We start from the raw sequence: 26,700 nt of genomic DNA, 5'->3' as shown, positions 1-26,700 counted from the left end.
CTCAGAGAGATAGTTTCTGGAACTTCTAACTATATTTAACAAAATGGCCATTTCAAACTTTGGCTGGATGTATTCGGAGGATAAATGGGTTTGCGAGGGGACTGCTTCCCCTCCAAGCACATTTGACTCATGAAATGGGCCCTAGAACTATTAATTTCCAACAGAATGAGCTTCATTAAAGGTTCTGTGATAGCGCTACGCTGTATAAGAATTTATCCAGTTGAATTTAAGATTTATTTACCAGGGTTATATATTTTCTTGGTATAACCGCGACTTTTGTTTGTATGAATTTATCCTTATTAAAAAGGGGGGGGGGTCTAACAAACAACTAAGTTGACGATACACGAAAATGATTTTATAAGGGCAGCGTTGGTGTTGCTAGCTAGCCTTAGATGTGAGTACAAATAAATTGTTTCTTTTCAGGCTTACAGTGCAAACTTTCTGGGCTTTGCAGTGGGACATAGAGAATCACTATCACAACTTAAATGCTCTCGGTAAATTTTGTTTTGATCAGGTATTAGTTATTAGGTAATAATTTTTTTAATATCTTTAATTCTTATTTCAGCAATGGAAATTAAAGCAAATATTGCACTTGTAATTTTTTCGTTTAATTGAAACTCTCCCTAAAGGCTCGCTAAAGGTTTCATCTTAATATCCTTAGCTTAATCAGTTACGGCAATCGTAGTAGTAGTATTTGTTGTATACGCATAGTGGCTTTTAGTTGTTCAAAATCCACCACAATATACCCTGAAATAATGGAAGCTGTTTCCAACATATTACTGTTAAACCTTTCTAGCAATCTACACGCTCATATTCAGTTTTGATTCAGTTAAACATCCACCAAAACATTCATTGGAAGCTTTCCCTTAATACCCTAAGGTTCAGCAGCAGCAATAGTCGTAGTTGTAGTAGCACCATTATTAGCAGTGTACTATTATTAGCATTGTAGTAAAGCCCATAGTCCTTTTTTTTCAACATCTCCCTCTACACAAGCATAAAGTTTTACCTTCATACCATAAATCATTCTTGAGGCATTACTGATACGTCCTCTTGACAACCTGTAAACGCATAATGTGCCGATATGTGCTTTTGATAACCTTTATGTTCACAGTGTGTTTTTATTTAGTTTAACTTCCCCCTCAACACTTCCTGAAATTTCCATCTTAATACTCTTAGTCTTAGAAGTAGTTCCAATAGCAGTAGGTGTTGGAGTAGTAGTAATGGTAGTTCTATTAGCAGTGTATTAGTATTAGCAGTAGCGTGCACATATTACCTTTTGTTGAATTGGTCATATCCCTTAAATATTCACTGAAACTTTCAGCTCAATACCCTAAATTTATACCTGAGATTGCCCTAAATGCCCTTTTGACAATCTGCTTGCACATATGTGTTTTGATTTGTTTCAAATTTCCCTTCAATATTATCTCAAATTTTAACCTTCATACCATTAGCACTAATAGTACCAGTATCATAGTTGTAGCGCTAGTGATAGGAACAGTAGTAGCAGTAGTAGTGTTATATTAGTCGTAGTAGTAGTAATGGTGACAGTAATAGCAACATTATTAATAGTAGTAGTAGTATGCATATGTTGCATTTCATTCAGTCGAGCATCCCCTCGTGATGCCCTGGAAGTTTTAGCTTGATACGGTAAGACGTTCCAAAGATATTACTGATACACCCTTTTGACCATGTGTATGCACATAGCATGTTTTAATTTACTTCAACTTCTCCCTCAACATTACCTCAAATTTTTACTGGAATAATTTCAGCCTTGGTAGTACTCGCTGTAGAGGCAGTAGTTTTAGTGGTAGCAGGGGTATTGGTTGTAGTAGCAGTGGTTGTAGCGGTAATAGTAGTAGTAGTGAAAGTAGTCGTTGTAGTAGTAGTCGCAATAACGTGCAAATATTGCCTTTTTCGTCAATTGATCATGTCCCTCATCCTTTTCCGAAAATTCCGAGCTAATATACTCAGTTATTCCTGAGTTACGTCCTTATGAAAACCTATGTGCAAAAAACGTGTTTTGATTTAATTCAACATTCCCTTGACATTTTCTGAAAGGTTGATCTAAATGCCATTTGTCGTTTTGGACGTTAAAGGTCAAATATACCAACCGTTCTCAGTACAAAAAAAATACTATATTTAAACAATGGAAGAATTACATAACTTAAAGCCCTTGCTTGAGAGCTGCGGAGGGGTTAACATCCTCATATACTTAGTTACAGGACATTTCAACTGTATTGAACAAAATGGCCATCTCAAGTCTCTATAGGGTGTATTTGGGGAATTTATAGGCGTGAGAGGGCGGCTGGCTGCCCTCCAGTCACTTTCGACTCTAGGCATTAGAACATTCAGTTTTTCATCGAATAACCCCCTTTAAAGTTCCTAGATGAGCACTGCCGGTTTGGACCTTAAGGGTCTAGTGCCGGTTTACTTACTTTTTTTGTGAAGTTCCTACGACAGCTCCTTCTATAGGAAGTACTTTGGTGAATAAAAAAAAATAAAAAAAAATAAATCAATAAATAATGCATTGTGCCCGCGTCGCTCTTTATTTAGACAGCAATATTGTGCTGCCTATGATATTCAAAACTGAAATGGAGCACTGAACTCTAGGTGTCTCTTGAGTATTAAATAATGCATAAGATAAAATCATAAAACCAGGTAAAAATTTACTTGTATGTTTAAAGGTTAACATTTCTTCAGTTAAAAGATCTTAAAGCGAAGATGGTCGAAGAACTAACTTACTTTAACCGTTTCATTAGTCCGAAACACAGAGAGGCTACCAAACTTGCATTCCAGATTATAGATTAGCTCAGGTTTGAATGATTCAACGCTGAAAAGGCCATATGCAATATGGTTTTGGATTACTTGCCTTAGCCTTGGTGGGTCACTCAAAAGACTATCCAATGTTGTCTTTCCTAAAGCCTAGAAATATAATCACCAGTAATGCTTTAATTTACTTCATTATCACATGATATATGGATTAATTGAAGAGTAGCTTTACCTTCAGTAAGAAGAGAATTATTCAAGGAAGTTATTGGGACTACAAAAGGACCGCGAATTCATTGCTTTAACATACAATAAGGAATCTTAGGAAACCAACTTTTTTCAAAGTGATAACATGCTTTGGGATTATTTGAACTGTTCAGCTTGCTTTCATCCTGAATTATTGCACCTGTTTTGAACTTGACCTATCATGACATTCATTAACTCAGTGTTTTGAGCTTAATTTAATTCAGTGACTGTTATTTCGCAATATTTTGTTTTGGATTAAATCGACCTGGCCTAGATTCAAGCTTTCAATCTGTAATTTGGATAATTTACGAGTTTCTCGCTCAAATCGCCGTCTATGGACTTTGATTTCATTGTGTTCAAACTGGTTTCAACTATGGATAATTGCGAGCATGTCACTGCCTTGTAATGAACTTTCTGCAAAATAAATGGGAGGAAGGAATTCAAGACGATATTATTATTCAATACTAAATGGATTTTTTATCACATTCAGATTTTGTTTAATGTGGTGTTATCGCTAATGCAAAAACTGAATTTTGGGCGAAGAATGCTCTTAATGACAATTACCCACGGCGCATCGGCGTCGAAAGCCTCTAGAAATAATGTAAAAGATATTCTTGACCTTATTAAAAATTGAACTCCGAGGAGGTATCGACTCCGATTTATTTTATCAAGTCTCCTGCCGAGGTTCCCATTCTGCACGCTATGGCTTATTCTAGGCTTTCTACAAAAATTAATCCTGTGGGAAAACTACTCAAGGTCGTTGCGATAAAGCTGCATTCGTAAGAATTGAACTCGCAACTGCCGATGTGCAACTGACTCGAATGCTACTATTGTTGTGTCGAACCTTCTCCCTACTCTCTCTGACCCAATAAACGAATAGTTGTGATAGATAGTGGGTGAGGGGCTTGTTAAGCTCCAATCCCTTTTGACTAATACAAAGGGCACTAGTACTTTAAATTTCTAATCGAATGAGCCTTTTTCGAAGTTTCTACGACAACAAATGACCATCTAAAAATTTCTATCAGATAAATTAAGGGAAAATATGAGGTTTGGTGGGGTGGGGGTTATTCACCCTCTGATCACTCTGAATCTTAAAAAAAGTACTAAAACATCTCATTACCAATCCAACGAGTCCCCTCCGAAGTTTATTTGATACCAAAAAAATTATACCTTGTATGCCTCCAGGGCTTAACTTACAGCCCTTCCCTCAGGGCTTGAAGGGGTTGTCATCCTCAAAGACATATTTTTCCAGACCTTTTAATTATGTTGAACAAAATGGCTATGTCAAAATTTTTATTGGATATGTTTGGGGAAATGGTGGGCGTGGGGGAGTTAATTGCCTTCCAATCACTTTTGACTATTGAAAAGGGCAGTAGCCCTATCAAACTTAAATCGAATGAGCTCTTTTCGAAGTTTCTACGACAACAAATGGCCATCTCCAAATTTTTATCAGATGCATTTCGGGAAAATATGGTGTGCGTCTGTGGGGGGGGGGGTATCCACCTACGATTACTCTGAATCTCAAAAAGGACAATGAAACTTCTAATTAGCAACCCAATAACCCACCACCGTAGTTTATATTATCACCCTTTCTATATAAACCTTGAACGCCCCCAGGACATAACTTGCAACCCTTGCCCTGAGGGCTCGGGGGGTTGTCATCCTCAAAGACATAATTTCTAGACCTTTCACTTACGTTGAACAAAGTGGCCATCTGGAAATTTTGATTGAATATGTTAGGGGAAACGGCAGGCGTGGGAGGGGGATTAGTTGCCCTTCAATCACTTTCGACCTGTATCTTTACATAGGGTAGTATCTTACAAGGGCACTGTATCTTCCCATCTCTAATCGAATGAGCCTATTTTGAAGTTTCTACGACAACTCTTCGATACGAAGTGCCCTTATTGCTCTTTACTTAGGCAGCGCTATTGCGCTGCCTACGATAAGACTAGGCAAAACTGTTTTAATTAATACATATATGCCTCACGATTGGAAGAACATGACATCTCTGAATAAATTCTCCAAAGCATGTGCAAGTTTAAAACTCCCCTCCATAGAATAAGCCAGCATGGTTACGTATTTGTTATTATTGGTAATATGAACACTGACATACCTGATTCTGAACACTTGATTCTGTCCGTACTGTGAGCCTTCTTGATAGTCTTCCTGATTACAGAATCATTGCGAAGGATCTATGTTTTTCGTACGTGCATAATTCTGGCAGTCTGTCGGAAATTGGTCATGTGACTCGTTCCTCGTTTAGTGCATCTTCAACAGTACATGTCCCCGAAGATGCGCAAGATATTGATCACCTTCTATTATCGCTGTACTTCCAGATTAGAACAAATAGTACAGCCCAGGCAGATCTCCAAATGGTCTGTTTGGAGTAATTGGAAAAATGCCAATATGTCTTTATATATTTTAACCCTGGCTAAACTCTTTGATTATTTATGTGTACCGTTTCATTTACTCCAGCTGAGTCTTTGCTCTACAAAAAAAAAGTATGAACTGGATCCGTACTGCAGCCAAATTGTGTGGTGTTTAAAATGTGCTGAGGAAAGGTTGCCATCCCTCAGGAGCGAAGTACATCAGGGCGGAGTATTATCTCAAAGTATTTTAAATCTTGTTTTCCTTGTATTCTTGAGAATATTTCTTCTATGTGTGTAGGTGGCCTAACTGATATTTCATACCTTGCCTATGCTGATAATAATCTTCTAATTAGCCGCTCTAAACTCAGACTATCGCAGATGGTTCACAAAATTTTTATTCTTTTACTAATATAGGTCTTTCGCTTAGAGAAGAGAGTATCTCTCTTTCCATTTTCCATCCCCTCCTAAACCTGTAAGTTTTAAAAAATTTTCCATCCCTCATATGAAATCAATGCGGTGGTTGGGTATTACACTTACTAAAAATCTTAACACTTTTCGTGAGCGCGTCGTCCGAGGTTCCAGAACAAAGATCCAGATTGGTTGCTCTAAAATTATAACCAACCAACGCAAATATAATCGCATTGCGATTGGAAAGCTTTATTCTACTTTTTCAGATCATTCTGTTCTTTATCTTTCTGAGCTTTACCCTATTTTCAGGAAAAAGGATTTTAGAGATATTCGAGTAGCTTATTTCCGTTTTTGTAAATATCTTTTCTGTCTTCCTCTTTGGTATAGGAATAGAAAAATAATAAACAAGTTTTACCTTCCGAATATTACTGAGAAGCTGACTGTTTACACGAAAAGCTTTCAGAAACAGTGTGTCGGTGTTTTTCGCCTCACCATGGTTTGATCCGTTTTTTTCGTTAATCTTATTTATTTAATGGTATTGTTGTTTAATTGTTATTGGTGATTTATGTTTCCTTATGTAATGTTATTGTAGATTTTCGTTTTTGAATTTTCGTTTTTTTTTAAGTGTTTACTCCACTATATACTCCACTATTTATCTTGTGATGTGAGTGGGTTATAGATAAATATTATTATTATTATTTTTATTAACCTACAACGTGATTTATCCAAGTTTCATTGATTTGCTCCCCAGAACAGGAATTCAGAATAGGCACTTTCGAACGTTAGAATAGTCTTGTTTCTAATATATTTAGCTAAAATCTGCAACGTATAGTCAGGTCACTCGAATGTTTTTTTTTGTTTCTCTTAAGAGTGCTTTACATTGAATAACACTTATAGTTAAGAAAATGCGAGGCATAATCATGCAAACCAAAAACTTTCAAAAACTAAGAGGTAGACACGGACCTTTCCTATCCATGGAAATGACTGACACGTCAACTTGAGCTTATGAAGTTGCTAGTACACAGGATTAACTAAATAAATTTAATGTTATTATAATCCATTTTATATTGAAACTTTGTTTAGTTGAAAATCAGGAGAGGTTATTGGAATTTGAAATAAATGGAATTTTAAATGCTGTCCTTTAGTATTATGAGCTTATTTTCATAGAATACTTTTTTTTTACTTTGAGCCTACAGTGAGTCCAACTGATGGATTCAACGAAAGCGAGACGATGATTTTATTCTCATTTGAACTGTATGAACATGTGTGCATAGTCTCATCCAAGAAAATCTACTTTCTTGACATAGTAATAGAGCAATTGTCACAACTTACAACCGACTGTTCTCGTGAATTGTTTGTTTCTTGATAGAAAGTAAGCAATTATCAAGGGCTTTGATGAAGATTTAGTCTCTTTGTTTTGTATATGAAGCTAATTTATATTCTTTGCTTTGATTTTTCTCCATATAAATTGTATTGTATAAGATTAACGACGCTTCTTGACTACTAAGGTCCCTGCGTCGGCCCTGCAGTGCATTGCTGCAGCATGATTCGATCTCTGGGTCCCGTATTACTAAGCTAAGGTTAAACCCACTGCGCCACCACAGGTTCTCCATATAAATATTTTTTTTTTACATTGCAATCAAATCAATGGCTACGTCATCAACTTGTATCAGCAATTTACCATTAAGTAATAGACGACACCTCAAATCTTGCTGGACAAAGTAAAGGTAGATATCTATTGAAATTCATACTGTTCAGTTCTTGATAACATTATCCGTCTTTATGTTAAGACTCGAAAATATGCAAAGGAATGTATGCATTAGTACCTTCAAAATTACGTATGGTTAACATGGAGCAAAAACACTAGGAGATTCCGATTTTCAGCTCAAATTAAATATCTTGCCGGCTGTATGATATATTATGAATTATAATTTACCTAGTTAAGAATAAGTCAGCTATATCTACCTGGAAAGCACTGTCAGTGGGTACAAAAAATGTATACGAAGTTGCGGAAAGAGGATCAACACCTGAAGCTTCAAGCGCTCGTCCCATATCCATTGCATCAGTTATCTCCATTGCCTTTAAGAAGGACCTACAAATAAGAACTTCTTGAAGGTGGTAATATACTCAGATGTAACAATGGTTATTTTTTAAAGAGTTTTCGAGGTGTTTTAATAGACAGAATTCCTACTGTATTCAGGGAAAATCATTGCAGTTTATTTTAAAAATAGTGAGTTGCAATTCTATAGTTTCCTAATATTTGCAATTCCAATTATAATAAAACTAAAATAAAAGAAATAAACTAAGCTGTTTAAGGCCTAATATGCTTCCCTAAGATTGCTAGGTGCTATACTACAAACCCACACTTGTAAGTACAATAAATAAAATTGTGTTTCATTAAGCTGTGCACGAATCATGTCGATGGAAAGTAGAAGGAAGTTCAAGCTACATTAGCTTGGCTTAAGCCCTTCTTTAGATTTTTGTAAAGGTTCTTGTAAACCCCACCTTAACACTGATGATTGTTCACTAGTTAAAATGTTTCTCTCAAATCGAAAGACACATCTTCATGAATCGGATTCTGTTAGTTTGAAGTATATTCAACTTAAATAGCTTTTTTCCAGAAAGAAAGTCTTTCAAAGAAAGGTCAAGAGCTCCATTAAACAAAGGACGAGCAGAAATAAAGTCAAACAATAACAAGTTTAAAATTAACATGTATCACTATAAATGAATAAACGAAACCCAAACGGACAGAAACAATAAACAATGAAGTAAAATCTAAAATGATCAGAAATTACCACAAGCAGGAGTAATCACTAACGCCCCCATAGCCTTCTAAAGGTCAGAGCGTCATAAAAAAAAATATATTTCGAGCAGTGCTGTTTCATTTCAAACAGCGTGGCGCTACTTGTTGTCATTATTTTTGTTTGTTTTAGGTTGAACTAATTATTCGTTGTGATTTATATTTGCTTTCGGTCTAATTTACTTATGATAATGTTTTTTCTATTTATTTTACGCTTGAATCATTATTTGACTTTATTTCTACTCAAATTTGGTTTTATATGAATCTTTACTTTTATTTGAATAATTTCCCATGAAAAAGTTTTTTCACTTAATTGATGGCCTTTTTTAATTAACATTATTTGTCTTATTGGCTAATAAAATGGAAATTTGCGAAATTTTTGTCAATTTTTCTGCTTAAGAAATAAAATATTGCCTTGCCATTTATATTTTAAACACAGTTTTGAGAGATATTTTAATAACAGTTTTACTGTAGAGTTTTGGATGGAATTGGAGGGGGAATGCCATTCGAGTAACCTTCCTAAGATTTCCTAACTTAACCTCCTCTGTCCTTTCTAAGATATCCCAACGAATAAAGTACAGATTTTCCAATATTTTATGGTGTTTTAATAGTTCTGCACGACAAGCTGGATAATAAGTGTTTTAGGTAGTAGTCATGGTAGGAAAATTATTCCTACAAAATTAAAGTGACATTGATTTCTTATTAGAGCTTCTTTCGTTAAATATTTAAATATTATTGTCAACTGTTAATGTCGTTTTAGTTAAAAACTGAAGTCCTTATTTTTTATCCTGTAAAAATTTTCTGCATGAATCACGTTTTTTTTTACTGTAATTGTTTTTGAGAGATTAAATACAGGGTTTAACATTAAGAAAGGAACATACGATCATGATCACAGATAATCACAGATTTAATTCAGTTAGATTTTCATCAAAAGAAAATCTCAACTGCGGTGTAGAATTTAGCTTTTTACCCAAAATAACTCTTGTCCAAGTTTTTCATCTTATTTCTTATTTCTATTATTTTCCTTTTTTTCCTAATAAACGACAAATAAAGCAGTAGGCGATTTTACCTTGTTAAACTAGTAACTGATATTCAGGTTATGGAACTAACTGGCTGTGTTTCTTAATCTATCTATATACATTTTTATCCAGATTCGTCGAAGCATTAACTGAGAATTTTAAAATAGACAAAGTTTTTAACTTACGTGAAATTGCCTTCATTTCTGAGCAGCTCTCCTGCAGAAATATTGGAAGGTCTAATTACTTTGTTGATAATATGAAGGACTCCGTTTTGTCCTTCAATATCGGCTTTTTCAATCAAAGCATTTTCAACTCCAATAGATTTCCTGTAAACCAAAACCCTGAATGTGTTCTCCTCGTCAAGAGACATATGCAACTGAAATCGTATAGGTCATCATTAAAACTAGGAAAGCAAAAAAGAAGTTTCTTTAAGAAATAGATTTTCAAATAAGGTGAATCATTTGTTTATATAAGAAATTTACGAGAGCAAATGAAGTTTTCTACGATCATTCTCGAACTTTTGATTTCGGTAAGATGACTTGCATTCGTATTTTTTTTTACGATACAAAACTTTGAATAAGTTTGCTCTGACATTGAATTCGAAACAAAGTTAACCTTAACTAGCAAGACAGAAAATTAAAGGTTTAATTTTTCAAATAGCGGTAACAGTCATCAACACAAATCCATATAGATGAAAAAACACATCTATATGGGTTTCAATAAAAGGGTCCATATAGATGATGTGTTAAACTGAATTGGAATTAATATCACTTCGAAATCACAAGTTAGATTCACTTTGGCCGATCGTCCTGGGGATATAAAATAGGGGTTTGCAGATTGTTAGCTCCGAGACTTAAAGGCGTCTAAAGTCAGGACACCAGTTTGCTAATCCCTGCACTTAGGAAAAATCAAAATAAATAAAATTACTTAATAAAATCTCGCTGCATACAAGGAGCTCCATCTTCTCCTTAGAAACCCTATCAACGGGATGATTATTCACTTCTTTTTTTCTGTAACCAATGCTGCTTTATAGGAAATACATTTAACCCTTAAGACCTTAACTTTTTGCCTTTTTGTGGGAGGGGGGCGGGTGGAGGTAGTATATCAGCGAAGCTGTGTTCCTAGTTCTTTTTTCCTTTAGTTTATGCTAGTCAATGGTGTTTTCCTAGTAAACCAGTCTTGCTTTTACTAGAACCAGGTCTCTAGTACTGAGTTGGTAGCCTTTGACATCTAGGGTTGGGAAGGTAGCTTTCAAATTCCGGTACTTAAAAAATATATGTCTTGAAATTTTTTTTCGTCTTATTCCTTGGTTTAGGCCAGTCTAGAACACTTTTTATCACGAAGAAATTTATTAAATTCCGATGGTGGCTTTTGATTCTTTGGTTCGGCTTTTGGTTCTAGGAAAGAAGGGAAAGGGAGAGCTATCAAGTATTTTAGTCATTTGCTGTTATTAGTGTAAAAAAATGGCGCGGAGTTGGCTGAAAAACAACTGATAGACGATCGATATTCGCGTCAACATACGAGAACGATCAATATTCCATCAATAACTATTTCAGTAGAGGTTAAGTTTAGTTTTCGATGTCAGTCATTCACTGGTTTAACTGTTTGTTTACGATGCAATGCAGCGTTCGCCAGTAGTTATAGTTTTGTGATAGATCTAGTGAATTGCAATGAATTATGAAAATAAGTCTGATGCTCAAAAAAGGAAATAGAAGGAAGAAAGAGAGTTGAAAGAAAAGGCATTACAAAAATATCTGTTGTTACTAGGCAGTTTTTTACACTGTGATTACATCAATTTATGCAATGCAATCTATAAAATGCAATACAGCGTTCGCCGGTAGTTACAGTTTGATGATAGATCTAGTGAATTGCAATGAATTATGAAAATAAGTCTTTTACTAGGCAGTTTTTTTCAGTGCGATTACATCAATCTAAGGCCTTAGTGAAAGTAGGAAGCAGTGACACCGTGAGATTTATCACTATTGTTATAAAATCAAAGTTACTATAGAAAATGAAAATGAGCAAAAGAAATCTGCTACTGTTGATGCAAATAAAGGACTAAGTGAGCCTGAGCCTACTTTGTCTGCTTTGTCCTAACCCCAGCTTCAGCCAGTCCTAAATTAAAGCAAATATTTTGACATAAAGAACCCCTATTTTAACACTAGCCACGACTTACGGTATTCTTAAATTCCATTGCATGGTCACTTCCCAGGAGATTCAGAAGGACGTTATGTTCCAACTTAAATTTTTAAAAAAGGAATTTGCAAATATTGAATTGGTTACACGAGACTAGTTTGCTCGAGGCAAATTAAGAAGGTGTTTCACTGTTTCTATTCGTTTTGGGTTCTTGACAGGAACGGTGAAAAAGTGTTTGATAAAGTTACAAAACATGAAAATAGCTGTAATTATAAAAGCTATTATGTTCAGTGGATATCATAGGTGATAAAAATAAAAAAGGATAAAATGTGACCGGCTTACATCTGATTTCGATTCAGCAAGAAAAAAAATAAACGGCGGGATCTTTTAAAGTAAATGACAAATGTCATTTTGTTCATGTCTGAAAGAGGGCTTGATTTAAGATGAACTAACGAAAAGATTGGCGAACCTTTGAATGGGAATATTTTAGGTTCTTTTAGGACTGTTTCCTCTTTCAACAGATAATTAAAGTTTGATCTTTTCAATAGATAACTGAAAGAATGTAAACGCATTATTTCCCTCATGAGATTCAGAATGAGTTTATTAGTTATTATGCTGCCCAAATGTCAAGCAAATTTTTGAAGCGAGAGTACAGGCAAGGTACTACGCTGCATTTTTTTCTGTGGCAAGGTACTACGCTGCATTTTTTTCTGTGGCACCTGCCTCATTTCATGTTTAAAAGATTGCATTTCGGTACTTCCTTGTTAGCTAGTACACACTCGATAATTGAAGTTAGGTTAATCATTATGAAATATACCAAAATATGATGAAAATATAATAGTTTAGTAACAAAAACTATGGAAACTACAACTAAAAATTATGGAAGGGGGTCTCAAAGATTAGCATTATAATTAAATATGTAACCTAAACTAACCTAACCAAAATACCAAGGAAATTTGATTAAATATAGCTAAAATATAGTTTACCACCGAGTCGAAGCTAATTATCTAGCATATAGACCGTGAAAACCGGTTATTGTCTCATAATCGTGATAAACATTCTCGAGTGTATACTAGCTAACAAGGAAGTACCTGAATTCTTTCTAAGATATTTAAAGTTTTCTGTTAGCAGTAAGGGGTCTATCGGTACATGCGGCCAGTACCCCAGATATGTCTATCTGTACAAGCAGCCAGTACCTCCAGATATTTTTATCTATACCAATACCTTCATACCAATACCTTCAAATGGGTCTATCTCTGCGAGCAGTCAGTACCCCCCCCCCCCCGAATGGGTCTATCTGTATGAGTAGCTGGCACCCCAGGATAGGTCTATATTTACGAGCGGCCAGTACCCTTCTCGAGTGGGTCTATATGTAGCCATTACAGGTACAATGATCACCCCTATCTGTAACCATAACAGGTATTATGGTCACCCCTATCTGTATCCATAATACGCCCTGACAGTCGTTCTTTTCTGTAGTCATTACATCCATTATGGTCACCCCTATCTATAACCATTACATCTACTATCTTCGCCCCTATCTGTATCCATAATACATCCAGACGGTCTCTCCCATCTGTAGTCGTGCAGGTACTGTGGTCATCCCTATCTGTAACCATTACAGGTACTAGGGTCACCTCTATCTGTACCCATAATACGTTGACGTTAGTTCCTATTTGTAATCATTAAAGGTACCATTTTTAACCCTATCTGTAACCATTACTGGTACACTTGTCGCCTCTATCTGTGTCCATAATAGATCCTGGCGGTCGCTTCTCTCTGTAACCATTACAGGTACTATGGTCGTCCCTATCTGTAGCCATAACAAATACTACTGGTCGAATAAAATCGGTTTACTGCATCATAAAATGCACACTCCAATTCAAATAAAGCGATTTACTTTACCGCAGAGTTCGTCAAATACTGGCAATAGTTATTACTATAGCATGAGTAAATTTATTATTTTGAAATCACTGGATTGTTACACAAACGCCCTTGTGAAACGGATAACTTTGAAATCGAGGATTTTTGCAGAAAAGGTGAGAAACATATCATTTTAGTATCATTACTTGAACGGAGATTGAAGAGTAATCAAATATGCCAAATGAAAGCACAAATGAAAGAATATGTCTTGTGATTCATCAATGGGACACATTAGTAATCTTAGAATGTTGTTATCTTATACAAGCCCCCCCGCGCGCGTAAGTCGTAACGTGCCATATTAGTTACGCGCCATTGTAGTTGTGTCCCTGTGTCCCACATAAATAGATTGTCAGGTTAACCGACTCTTGAACATGCAACATATAATTGTCCATGGGAAAAGCAATCTGTATTCAGGTCTATACCTCATTATTCTAATGATTGCCCTTGAGCTTTGTTGATGGTGATTGCTAATCAAACATTCCCTGTGTCCCTGTCGTCATTTATATATCCCCTGTGCCCCCCGGCGTCCCCGTTGTTGTTGTTTCCCTGTGTCCCGGTCGTCATTTGTGTCCCGGTGTCCCAGTCTGTAATTTCACTTTGAGTGCCACGGTCGTCATTTATATTCCCTGTGTCCCGGTGTCCCGGTCGTCATTTTTGTCCCGGTCGTCATTTGTGTTCCGGTGTCCCGGTCTGTAATTCTCTATTTAGTGTCCTGGTCGTCATTTATATTCCCTGTGTCCCGGTCGTCATTTGTGTCCCGGTGCTTTGTTGATGGTGATTGCTAATCGAACATTTCTTGTGTCCCGGTCGCTTTCTCTTTGAGTGTCCCGGTCGTCATTTATATTCCCTATGTCCCGGTGTCCCGGTCGTCATTTATGTCCCGATGTCCCGGTCTGTAATTTCGTCAGTCGACAAACATGACGTCAGTCGACACACAAACATGACGTCACTCGACAGACACACAGACAACTTATTTTTATATATATAGATTTGGTGGAAAAAGGGCCATAGATTCCCCCCCCCCAGTTTGATTTCATGAAAAATGCATTTATAAGCTCTTTTTTAGCTACTGAATTGTCGTAGATTGTAAGACATACATTATCTTTCATTTAAACTAGTTTTTTATTTTTATTCAAGGAGAACTCTAACTTGTAAGCATCAGCACTACCACCACCAAAGAGATTCAGAACCGCTGGTAGTGTGGAAATACCACAACCTATGAATGTACTGGAAATGGTTAGCATTGACTGCTGATCCGATGAGAAGAAATTAGAGGAGAATAGCCCCATGCAACTAGGATCGCAACAAGTAAGCTGTTGAAATTCTCTTTAATATAGCTCATATATCTGAAAATTTTTCTTCTACATTTAATTCCTCTGCCATGAAGAAATTATTTTGTTTTTTTAATCTGAAAGGCTTTCAACTAAAAGAACTATAGAATATCTAGTATCAAAAAAAAGTGGGATGGGGATTGGTCACAGTCCTCCTCACTCATATTCACACAACAACAGCAGTACAAATCGAACCTTATGTCAATTTTTAGCTATTTTAAATAATCAAATAACAATCTGGTTCAAAACCAATTCCCACCAATGAACTTCTGTGTAAAAATTCTGTGATAACCATTTAGCTTTGAATCATAGAGATTTTATTACAACTTATACGTATGTATAGGGGGCGTGTAATTACTGGACCTTTCAACAATGCTCAAGAAAATAGATCTTTGAAATTTCGATTGGATATGTTTTGGGGAATGATAGGCTTGGGGAAGGGGGCTGATTGCTCTCCTATCCTTTTTGACTCTTAAAAATAGTACTAAAACTTCGAACTTCCAATCAAATGAGCTCCATCCGATCGAAAGATTATACGACCAACCGTTACATGCCCCGGAGCATAGCTTACAACCCTTGCCCATGGGCTCTGGGGGATTGTGTCCACCCCAAACCCATTTTTATATAATTTTTTAACCGTTGGTAACAAAATGTCTATCTCACAATTGGAACTGAATGCATTTCGGGAAAAGAGGATGTCAGGGAGGGTGGCTAGCTGCTCTCCATCTGTCATGTTTGACTCTTAGAAGGGGAGTAGAGCTATAAATTTCAAACTAAATTAGCTTCTTCTAAGGTTCACACGAGCAACCTTTCCTTAAAAACCTTGTATGCCGGTGGTACATAACTTACAACCCTTACCACAGACTCTGGGGGATTCTATCCACAAAAGTCCCAATTATATGATCTTCAGACGATTTTTTTCAACAAATGGCTATTTCAAAATTTTAATCGCATGCATTTATGGAAAATACTGCGTGGGGGGGGGGCTGCCCCCAATCACTTTTACTCTTAGAAAAAGAACTAGAACATCTGATGTCCAATCCAAAGAGCTCCCTCCAGAGTTTATACGACGACTCCTCCAATAAAAACCTTATATACCCTCGGGGCATAAATTAAAACCTTTGCGCTGAAGGCCGTGGGGATGTCATTCTCAAAGACAAAATTTCTAGACCTTTACACTCTGCTGAACAAAATGGCTATCTAAAATTTTTGATTAAACGTATTTCAAGAACTGATGGATGTGGCTGGAGGGGGGGGGGACTTGATACCCTCCAGTCGCTTTTGACTATTCGAAAAGATCCTTTCAATTTTCAATCGATGGAGCATCTACGAAAACAAGTGCCCATTCAAAAATTTTTATCAGATGCATTTCGGTTAAATTCGAGGTGTGTCAGGGGGCAGGGTATCCCGCCTGACGTTGCTAAGACAAGTCCTTCGATATGAAGTGCCCTGGTCCAAGACAAAAAAAATTATGCCCGCATTGCTCTTTACTAAGGCAGCGCTATTGCATAACTTCTGGACCTTTCAACTACGCTGAACACAATGACTGTCTCAATTTCGATTGGATGTGTTTGGGGAAATTGTGAGCGTGGGAGGGGGCTTAGTTGCCCTTAAATCACATTTGACAATTAAAAAGGGCACTAGCCCTTTCAATTTCCAATCGAATGGGCCCTTTCCGAAGTTTCTACGTCAACAAATTGCCATCTCAAAATGTCATTCTTAAGTATTTCGGGAAAATACGTGGTGTAGGGGGTATCCATCCTCCACTCACTCTGAATCTTAAAAAAGGCACTAGCCCTTTCAATTTCCAATCGAATGAGCCCTTTCCGAAGTTTCTACGTAAACAAATTGCCATCTCAAAATGTCTATCTTAAGTATTTCGGGAAAATACGTGGTGTAGGGGGTATCCATCCTCCACTCATTCTGAATCTTAAAAAGGGCACTAGAACTTCTGATTGCCAATCCAATGAGCCCCCTCCAAAGTTTATACGATCAGCCTTTCTATATATACATCATATTCCCCCAGGGCAGAGCTTACAATCCTTGCCCAGAAGTTTTTTTTTGGGGGGGGTGTCAACCTCAAGGATATAATTTTCGGACCTTTCGATTACGTTGGACAAAATGGCTATTCCTAAATTTTGATTGAATGTGCTTAGGGAAATGACGGCCAAAGGTAGGAGGTTAAATGTCCTCCAATCACTTTCGACTGTTAAAAAGGGCACTAACCCCTTCAATTTTTAAAAAAATGAGCTCTTTTCGAAGTTTCTAAGACAACAAATGGCCATCTCAAAATTTCTATCAGTTGCAGCTCATGAAAATACGAGGCATGGGGGGTATCCCTCCTCCGATCACTTTGAATCTGAGAAATTGTATTAGAAAATCTGATTAACGTTCCATTGAGTCCCCTCCGAAGTATATATGACCACCCTTCCTATAAAAACCTTATGCCTCAGAGCATAACTTAAAACCCTTGCCCGTAGAGCTGTGGGGGTAGTTGTCATCCCAAAAGACATGATTTATGGACCTTTTAACTACGCTGACCAAAATTGCTATCTCAATATCTTGATTGGATGTGTTTGGGAAATAGTGGGTGTGGGAGTTACCCTCCAATCACTCGACTATTAAAAGGGGCAGTTGACCCTTCATTTTCCAATCGAATGAGCTTTTTTCGAATTTTCTACGACACAAAATGGCCATCTCAAAATTTCCTTCAGATGCATTTTGGGACATTACGTGGTATGGAGGGGGGGGGGTATTCACCCTCAGATCCCTCTAAATTTGAAAAGAGGCACTGGAAATTCCGATTACCAATCCAATAAACCCACTCCAAAGTTTATATGATTTTATACGAAGTTTATACGTTTCTCTATAAACCTTATTTGCCTCAAGCGCATAACTCACAACCCTTGCCCTGAGGGCTTTGGGGGTTATCATACTCAAAGCCACAATTTCCAGACCTTCCAATTACGTTGAACTAAATGGCTATCTAAAATTTTCATTGGATGTGTTTGGGGGAATGGTAAGCGTGGGAGTGGGGTTAGTTATCCTTCAATTGCTTTCGACTATTACAAAGGCACTAGCCGTTCCAATTTCATATTTAACGAGCCCTTTTCGAAGTTTCTACGACAAGTCCTTCGATACAAAGTGCCCTGGTCTAAGACTCCCTCTCCCCCCGAAAAAAAATATAATCATAATACATTGTGCTCACATTGCTCTTTACTAAGGCAGTACTATTGTGCTACCTATGAAAACCTTATATGCCCCCAGGGCAGAACTCACAACCCAATCCTGGAGGGCTGTAGGGGGAGGGGGTTGTCATCTTCGAAAACATAATTTCTGGACCTTTTAACTACGCTGAACAAAATGGCTATCTCAAAATTTTTATTGGATGTGTTTGGGGATATGATGGGCGTGGGAGGAGGGTTAGTTGCACTCCTATTACATTTGACAATTACAAAGTGCAACAGCCCCTTCAATTTCCAATCGAAGCAGTTATTTCCAAATTTTCTACGACAACAAATGACCATCTCAAAATTTCTATCAGATTCAATTCGGGAATTTACGTGGTGGGTGGGGTGGTAGTATCCACCTTCCTATCACTCTGAGTCTGAAAGGACACTATAACCTCTGAATACCAATCCAATGAGCCCCTCCGAAGTTTATATGATCGCCTTTTCTATAGATACATTACATGCCCGCAGGGCATAACTTACAATCCTTCCCCTGAGGGCTCTGGGGGGATGTCATCCTCAAGAACATAGTTTCCGGACATTTCGATTACGTTGAACAAAATGGCCGTCTCAAAATTTTGATTGAATGTGTTTAGGGAAACAGTGGACGAGGGAGGGGGCTTAGTTGCCCTCCAATCACATTCGAACGTTAAAAAGGACACTAGCCCATTCAATTTCAAATCGAATGAGCTCTTTTTGAAGTCTAAGACAACAAACGGCCATCTCAAAATTTTTATCTGTTCCATTTCGAAAAAATACGTGGTGGGGGAGATATCCACCCTCCAACCATTCCAAATCTCAAAAAGGGCGCTAGAACTTCTGATTGTCAATCAAATGAGCCCCTTCGAAGTTTATATGATCACTCTTTCTATATAAACCTCTTATGCCCCCAGGCCATAATTTACAACCCTAGCCCTGTGGGCTGTTGATGATGGGTTTGTCATTCTCAAAGACATAATTTCTGGATTTTTTGACTACGTTGAACAAAATGCCTATCTCTAAATTTTAATTGGATGTATTTGGGGAAATGTGGGCCTGGGAAGGGTGATAGTTGCCCCTACAACACTTTGACTATTATAAAGGGTACTAGCCCTAAAAAAATTTCAATCGAATGAGCCCTTTTCTAAGTTTCTACGACAACTTCTTCCATACGGAGTGCCCTGGTCTAAAACCAAACAAAAAAAATTAATAATACATTAGGCCCATATCACTCTTTACTTAGGTAGCGCTGTCGCACTGCCTATGATTTAGCTGAATCCATTGAATAAGGTTCTCAGGAGATGCTATAGTTGTTTACCGTCCGTTGCCACCGTGAGAAAATTTTCCTATCTTTTCCCAATCTCTTTCATCAGAGAAAATGTTGAGAACACTAGCTTTGAATTGTACTTACCATATCATCTACAGGGTTCCATGTGAATAAAATTATCTAATAACTCTAAAAAAGTATGTCCCAATGCTCCAAAGTTTCTACTCCCGGCATACAGTCTGGCTGCAAATTAACCCTATGGCTACATTCTACTGGATCTCATTCCAAACACACCTGAAGATTTACGTGTAGTCACAGATATTTTTTTTACAACGAAACTACCGTATATCTTTCAGTGAATAATAAAAAGTGTTATTTGTTATCATGACTCTGAAGAAATTACATGAAAATAGACATTTGTTCTCCGCCCTAGGCAACTCAAAAACCGCACTTAGGAAGGTCATACTCAAGCGTTGACAAATAATTCATTAATTTCGTATCAGAGCTTTGTTTAAATTTAACCCAGGGCAATATTCAATTGCCATAAGTAGTTAAGCAGCATACAAAGCAACATCGTTGTATTGTATGTGTCTAGCATCCAAAAACAAGGGCAAAGATTCAAGATTCTGGATCTTTTAACTAAGTTGAACAAAATTCATATCTCTAAATTTTGATTGGATGTGTTTGGGGAAATTGTGGGCGTAGGAGGGGTGTTATTTGCCTCTAAAAAACTTTGAGTATTAAAACGGGCACTAGCCCTTCCAATTTCCAATTGAATGCCTACATTCTACTGGATCTCAATCCAAACAAACCTGAAGATTTGCGTGTAGTCACAGATATTTTTGACGAAACTACCGTATATCTTTCATTGAATAATAAAAAGGGTCATTAGTTGCCATCATGACTCTGAAGAAACTACATGAAAATAGACCCTTGTTCTCCGCCCTAGGTAATTCACAGAGTGTTTACAAAGAATTCATTGATCATTAGAGCTTTGTTTAAATTTAACTGAAGGCAATGTTCAGTTGCCAGAAGTAGTTAAGCAGCAGAGAAAGCAACATCGTTCTATTGTACGTGCCTAGCATCCAAACACAAGGGCAAAGATTCAAAATTTAAAAGAAACTGTCTTCTCCAAGCGGATAGCAGCATTTTTAAACTTTTTCTGCCAATGATTGCGGGAATTTTTAACAGTTTTTGTTAAAAAGAAAACGGCTAAACCCTACATGTTGACACCAATTGAGCTCGTTCTTTCATCAATGAAACACTTTGAGGATAATCTCGGTAAATTTATCAACGACGAGAATATTGCCAACGATAAAAAGAAACTACTTATTTTTTTTCAAAATTAACTTCGACAAGTGGACAAACATGAACCCTATCGCATGAGACCTGTCAATTCAAGCGATATAGACAAAAAGAAAACATCTCAAGATTCTGGAACAACAGCAACAACAAATATATTTTTAAAAGTAGAAGATTCAACGTTTTTCGATGTTTTGTCCAGTGTGGGGGAGGTTTTGCCGCAATCATATCGTGAGCAATGTAAAAGCCTCTTGACATATCTCGTAAAAGTGAACAAATTCAAACATGCTATAAAGATCATTCATGGCAACAAATTATTGCTTTTACCTATGATTATTTTGTATCTGAAGGGACAAATTTTCTGGCAACCTCAAGATACACCATTGTAATTTTCACAAACATGAAAAATTATAGGTTGAATATATTACCAGCCATACTCAACTCCCGATTAAGTGTGCACTTTAAGTTTGAATTTATTCTGACTAGGAGATTAGAAAAAGCCAAATGATAACCAAGAAGTATCGATATGAAATTACCTGACTGTCTTTAATCTTATTTGTAAAAAGCCTCCCCTGTGTTCCATGATACCGCACAAATTGTTGAGCAGCTTCCTGGCTGGATTGGATTTCATCCATTTCACTTTGAGGAAGAGCTGCAAATGCTGCCTCTGATGGAACAAAAATCGTATAATCCCCAAATTTGGACAGTGACTCTTCAAAGCCTCCGATCTTTGCTAGCTCTAGGAAGGTGTTTAATCCCTCATCTTGCGCTAGTTCAAGCAGGCTTTTAGCTGAAAATAATAATTAAAAAATTTTAAAATTTCATAAACATAAAAACAATCGTACGTCCAAAGCATGCAAAAGGGAGGCTTCGCATGAAATTTTCGAAGACCCACAAAATGTTACGAAAGTGGCTTCTAGCAATACTATTAATAGATAGATAATAATGAGCTCAGTTGTCGCCCCATATATTTCGCTGAAATCCAAGAAAACCTGGAGAATAATGAACTCCTTGCATAATGAGGATAAACATTTGAATGGATGACCTCGAGGTATTTACTCAAATAGCTATCACCTTGGGCAATTAAGGGACAGGAAAACACCACTCTAACAATCATTGGATGTATTAATCAAGGACAATGATCTTTCATAGGAGTGAACTTTACTTAGGACCATTTAGTTTCCTTGGTGTTACTATATTAAAAATTTTTATAAGCGGCAATCCCCACTCACAGTCTTTCTAATGCGTAATAAACTCTTTGCATAATCAGAGTAAACATTAGAGAGGTTTATTTTTGGATATTCCCCAGAATCCAAGACATGGAACTAAATCTGGGAACATATTTTCACTTTACAAAATTAGTGTAGATTCAGGCAGGAGGAACTATTTCCTTGCAATACATGGTCCATTAACAACACTTCTCAACAATCCAACACCCCCTCACCATCCAAAAAACCTTCCTCTCCACCCCCCTCCCCCCAAAAAATATTTTATTTCAAATTTAGCGTGTCAGTAATTTTGTTGAATTATCTCATATTTCCGTCGTGTATATATGATATTCTACATTTTTGGTCTGTACTAATATCACTTTGGTAGAATAAACACCTATATTTTATTTTAAAGTTGAACATGAATTACTTCAAAAAAGCCAGTATGCATTATAGACTTATCGTAGCATTGAATGATCATAGAGAAGAATATCTGAACTATGAAACAAACACTAATGGAGACATTATTGGAAAATTATGCGTACGTTTTCCTACAAGTATGAGATTAAATTTCTTTTGAGTGCCAAAAGGATGTGGTAACGTTGGGTATGCAAAAGTAACATTGTCAAAGAAGTTAGTGCTCAAAGATAATGCTCACCTAAAGCTAATAGCTGACAACGAAGGCTAGCTTCTTGCTAATTATGCTGGTAACAGCTTACCGGTTATAAGCTGTTTCATTATCTTTCTGGTATTAGCATTCAAAACAAAGCACGAATAATACAGGCTATCTCTTATAGCAGTGCCATAAGCCCTATTTTGATCTACGTACCGGAACTGTTATCTATGTAAAACAATGTAATAATCAACAATGAAATCGAAAGAAAAATGACAAGGGCACTGGCTGATAATTTCTCTATTGAGTAAAGAGACGAATTGGTTAAAAACAAAGCAAATGCGAACATCAAAACAAAAATGCGTCAACATCTACTAATAGATTTCTCAGTAAGCCAGAAAAATATTGCGATGTGAATTTTCACACACATGAAATGATTTTTCATAAAGTCAGAAACTTGTGAATGAAAGTCACAAACATACGAACAGAAATTTGAAACGGCCGAAAACACGAATAGAATTTTAAAAGTCACAACACACGAACAGAGCTCTAAAAAAAGAAAACAAACACATAAATATAGTCAAGCGGTTGCTTTTAGATTTCATTAACCTAGGCTAGTTTAACCCGAATTAACTATTAAATATTTCAGGATAGGTTACATATCCAATTACACATCCTCAAGTTAGATTTTGAAAAACAAGATTACAGTTTTCATAAGCTCAGAAAATCATATGAACATAACCAAATACTCGAATTTAGGTGTTATTAGCCTCGGTTAACGGAACCATACTCTTTTAAGTAAAATAAATTTAGGTTAAGCTGGCTTGCCAGCTTAACCTAAATTTATTTTACTTAAAAGGGTTAAAAGACTAATTTGGGGAAATACAATCCGAGTGAAAATAGTGATTGGCTAACTTAGGTTTTATCTTACTTAAGATAATGAAACCTAAAATCAAGCTTCTGATTATGTTTAAGTGCTTTTCTGACTCTATGAAAACTGTGTTCGTGTGTTTCAAAGCTTAGTTAGGGATATATACCTTGAATATATTCACATGTTTGTTTTACTTTTTTGAAAGCTCTGTCCGTGTCTCTCAAACTTTTGAAATTTCTTTCAGTTTGTCTTCGACCTTTTCAAATTTCTGTTCGTGCGTTCCTGACTTCCGTTCGGATATTCCTGACTTTATGATAAATCTTTTCTTATATGTTTACTTATTTTTTACTTTTCTGAAATTTTGTTCTTATGTTTCTGACTTTTTGAAAAACCTATTTCTGTATATTCACGTGTTTCTGACTTTTTGGAAATTATGTTCGGATGTTTTAATGAAATCTAAAATTAAGCGTTTGATTTTGTTCACATGATTTTCCAACTCTATGAAAACTGTCCTTTTGTGTTTCAATAGCTAAGCTGGGGATTTATTACTGTATATGTTACTTAGGTCAAAATGGTCAATAGCTAACTAAGATAAAACTAACTTAGGTTAATGAAATGTTAAATCAACCGTTTGTTTATTTTCATTTGTTTGTTCTACTTGTTTGAAAACTCAGTTTGTACGTTTCCGACTTTATAAAATTCTTTAATTGTCTTTTGACTTTTTCAATCTCCTGTTTGCATGTGTCTGATTTTATCTTTTCGTGAGTCCTCACTTGTTTTAATTTTTTCGAAATTTCTGTTCGCAAGTTTTTGATTTTGTTGAAAACCTTTTCGTGTAAGTTTACATGTTTCTGACTTTTTTGAAAACTCTCTTTGCATGTTTTTGACTTTGCGAAATACTGTTCATGTATTTCCACATGTTCCTGTCTTTTTGAAAATTACTGTTCACTTTTTCCTTACTTTTAGAAAATTTCTTTCTCGCTTCTCTAACTTTGTGAAGTTTTTGTTCATGGTTTGACTCTTATGTGGTACGTTTGTGCGTGTGAGTGTGTATGTGTTATGTGTGTATGTGTTTGCATGTGTTTACTTTGTTTGTGTTTCCTTGTCTTTCTTAAAGGGAATTGAATAAAAATTTAGGATTTGGTAAGTTTGATGTTTCGTTTAGATAGGTATATCGGGTATTTCAGCCTCATCAAGTTTCTGCTCAAGTGTTCTTTGGTAGCATATTTATTTATCTCATCACTCCTGTCCCCTCAAGATTTGATTAAACTATATATTCCCATCAGTCATCTATGAAAATTGAGTAATCACTACTTTAGGTATGATAAAATTATCTATATACCGTTCAATCTAGATTATCAACAACGTTCACGAAAACAAATAGTGGATTTTGATACACTATTTGTTTAGAGCATCCAAACGTTCCAAACTTTGTTATATTAGTTGAAAAAACTTGTATTTTTTATTGGATTACTCGAAAGGGTTATCTTCTGCTAATGAGTTACCAAAATTCATGGGTGACCAGAACTCACTGCACCATACACGTCATGTTTTAAGCGGTTGTTCAAGTAGAGGGAACTCAAAACCTCTTATAGACGGTTTAAGACTGTAAGACATCGACCAGCTCTATCTAAATTTGTACTCTCTACCCTTTTTGTGCAAGAAATGATGGTTTTGGGCAGAAGATCGCACAAAAGCCACTGTGCTGTGACGCAATCTCTTTTCTTACTTATAAAGGGCAGTAGATATAGCAATTTTCTTCCGAATAAGCCCTCTCTAAAGAGTTTACGACAATTGGCTAGATATTATCGATCATGGAATGAGAAAAATAAGAAAAAAAGTGAGACATATCGGTGCTGCCGTGCAGGGAAGTGGTTTTCTTTTTTGTTCAAGTCGGAGAATTATAATTCTACTACATAGGTTTTTTAAGGTGAATCTGATGGAGCACTTCAATGCTGTTTTCAAGGGATCTCTATATTTTTTTTAATCACAATAAAATTTCACTCTAAGATTTGTCAAAATAATAGTTAAAATTGTTGATACAGCTTCAAATCGCAATATTTTCTCACTAAAAACTTTTTTTAAGCGCCTTTCTTAAATTCCTTATACTACCGGGTGTGGTAACCACAATAACTTCTTTTTACATAAAAAACTTTTGTTTCCTTTCCCTTGTAGTTTATGATTAAGCTGGTTTGGATGAGATGTAATATCTACCATGAAAAAAAGGCCACATATTCATTAGCCGTTCTTAGCTTCTGTACATTGAACTTCCTTCTCAAGGAAAAATATTTTAATTCCTGGTAATAGGGATGCAAAACGTTTTAAGACATCCTCTTTAGACAGAATCCAGAAGTTAATGAAACCAGAAGACCATCATGCTTTCTTTCCATTTTAATTAAATCCTCTTTGAATTGTCGATCATTAAGAGATTTAATTTATTGGATTTTTACAGACTTAAAATTGTAAGTTACAAATTCCATAACTCTGTAAGTTTTTTGGGTCATTTCAAGTTTCCTTCTGGAAATCTTAAATTTTTCCGAGAATTTTCAGTTTCAGGCTACTTTCAAGGCTACTTTCGAGCCAATTCGTAAAAAAAAAATTGCAGAGCAACAGCTAAGGGACAAAAAAAAAATATTTGCAGCTCCGGGGCCAAATTTCGCAAATATGGCAACTGAATTCGAATAAAAAAAAGGAAAGGGAAACTTATAAAAAAAAATGACAAAGGTAGGTAGAAATGAGACTGTGGTAATCACGGAGATACATGATGGATATACAATGGAGATACATGATATTTTCTGGAAAACTTTTTTGAAATTCCAATAAAGTAATTTCTACTGATTCGTTAAATCAGATTTTTACTATTTTATTGATTCTCAAAGTATTTTTAAACACACTTCTGTAAAATCAACAAAGAAATAGTTGGAAATTGAGGCTTTGGATATGAAAATAGTTTTTTGAGTGCTTCGAAGGCCGTAGGAGTAGCTGTTGCTGCAAGTTTTCCATGAAATCAAAAAATTCCTCCATGTTGGAGTTTCGTTTTTGGCGGTTATTTGACCATAGAAAGTCTTGAATTACATACAATAACTTGTCGATTCCAAGTAAAATGTCAGTAAAACCGACAATAACAAAGGAGGAAAAAACACTGCATGACGTTATATGCTGTGAAAATATCAAAGAGTTTTAGGACCAACTATAAATCAGACAATATAAGACTATGAAATATCTTAACTTA

General features: G+C 36.1%; 1 protein-coding gene and 1 long non-coding RNA gene across 2 annotated transcripts in view; one reads left to right on the top strand and one right to left on the bottom strand.

Moving 5' to 3' along the window:
- The window catches only part of LOC136040118 (periostin-like), a 90,727-nt gene that overhangs the window by 1,310 nt on the left and 62,717 nt on the right, over positions 1-26,700 (bottom strand). Inside the window, exons 9-12 of the mRNA XM_065724219.1 lie at positions 21,313-21,566; positions 9,794-9,984; positions 7,755-7,881; positions 2,743-2,922 (exon numbers count right to left, since the gene is read on the bottom strand). Coding sequence (XP_065580291.1) covers positions 2,743-2,922; positions 7,755-7,881; positions 9,794-9,984; positions 21,313-21,566 — 752 coding nt within the window. The remainder of the gene's footprint in view (positions 1-2,742; positions 2,923-7,754; positions 7,882-9,793; positions 9,985-21,312; positions 21,567-26,700) is intronic.
- LOC136040126 (uncharacterized) overlaps positions 14,902-26,700 on the top strand; it is a 71,334-nt gene continuing 59,535 nt past the window's right edge. Inside the window, exon 1 of the long non-coding RNA XR_010620628.1 lies at positions 14,902-14,975. This is a non-coding gene — a long non-coding RNA (uncharacterized LOC136040126). The remainder of the gene's footprint in view (positions 14,976-26,700) is intronic.

Source organism: Artemia franciscana, chromosome 2, assembly GCF_032884065.1.
Source record: "Artemia franciscana chromosome 2, ASM3288406v1, whole genome shotgun sequence".
Taxonomy (NCBI): domain Eukaryota; kingdom Metazoa; phylum Arthropoda; class Branchiopoda; order Anostraca; family Artemiidae; genus Artemia; species Artemia franciscana.
This window is presented reverse-complemented; position numbering and strand designations above follow the sequence as displayed.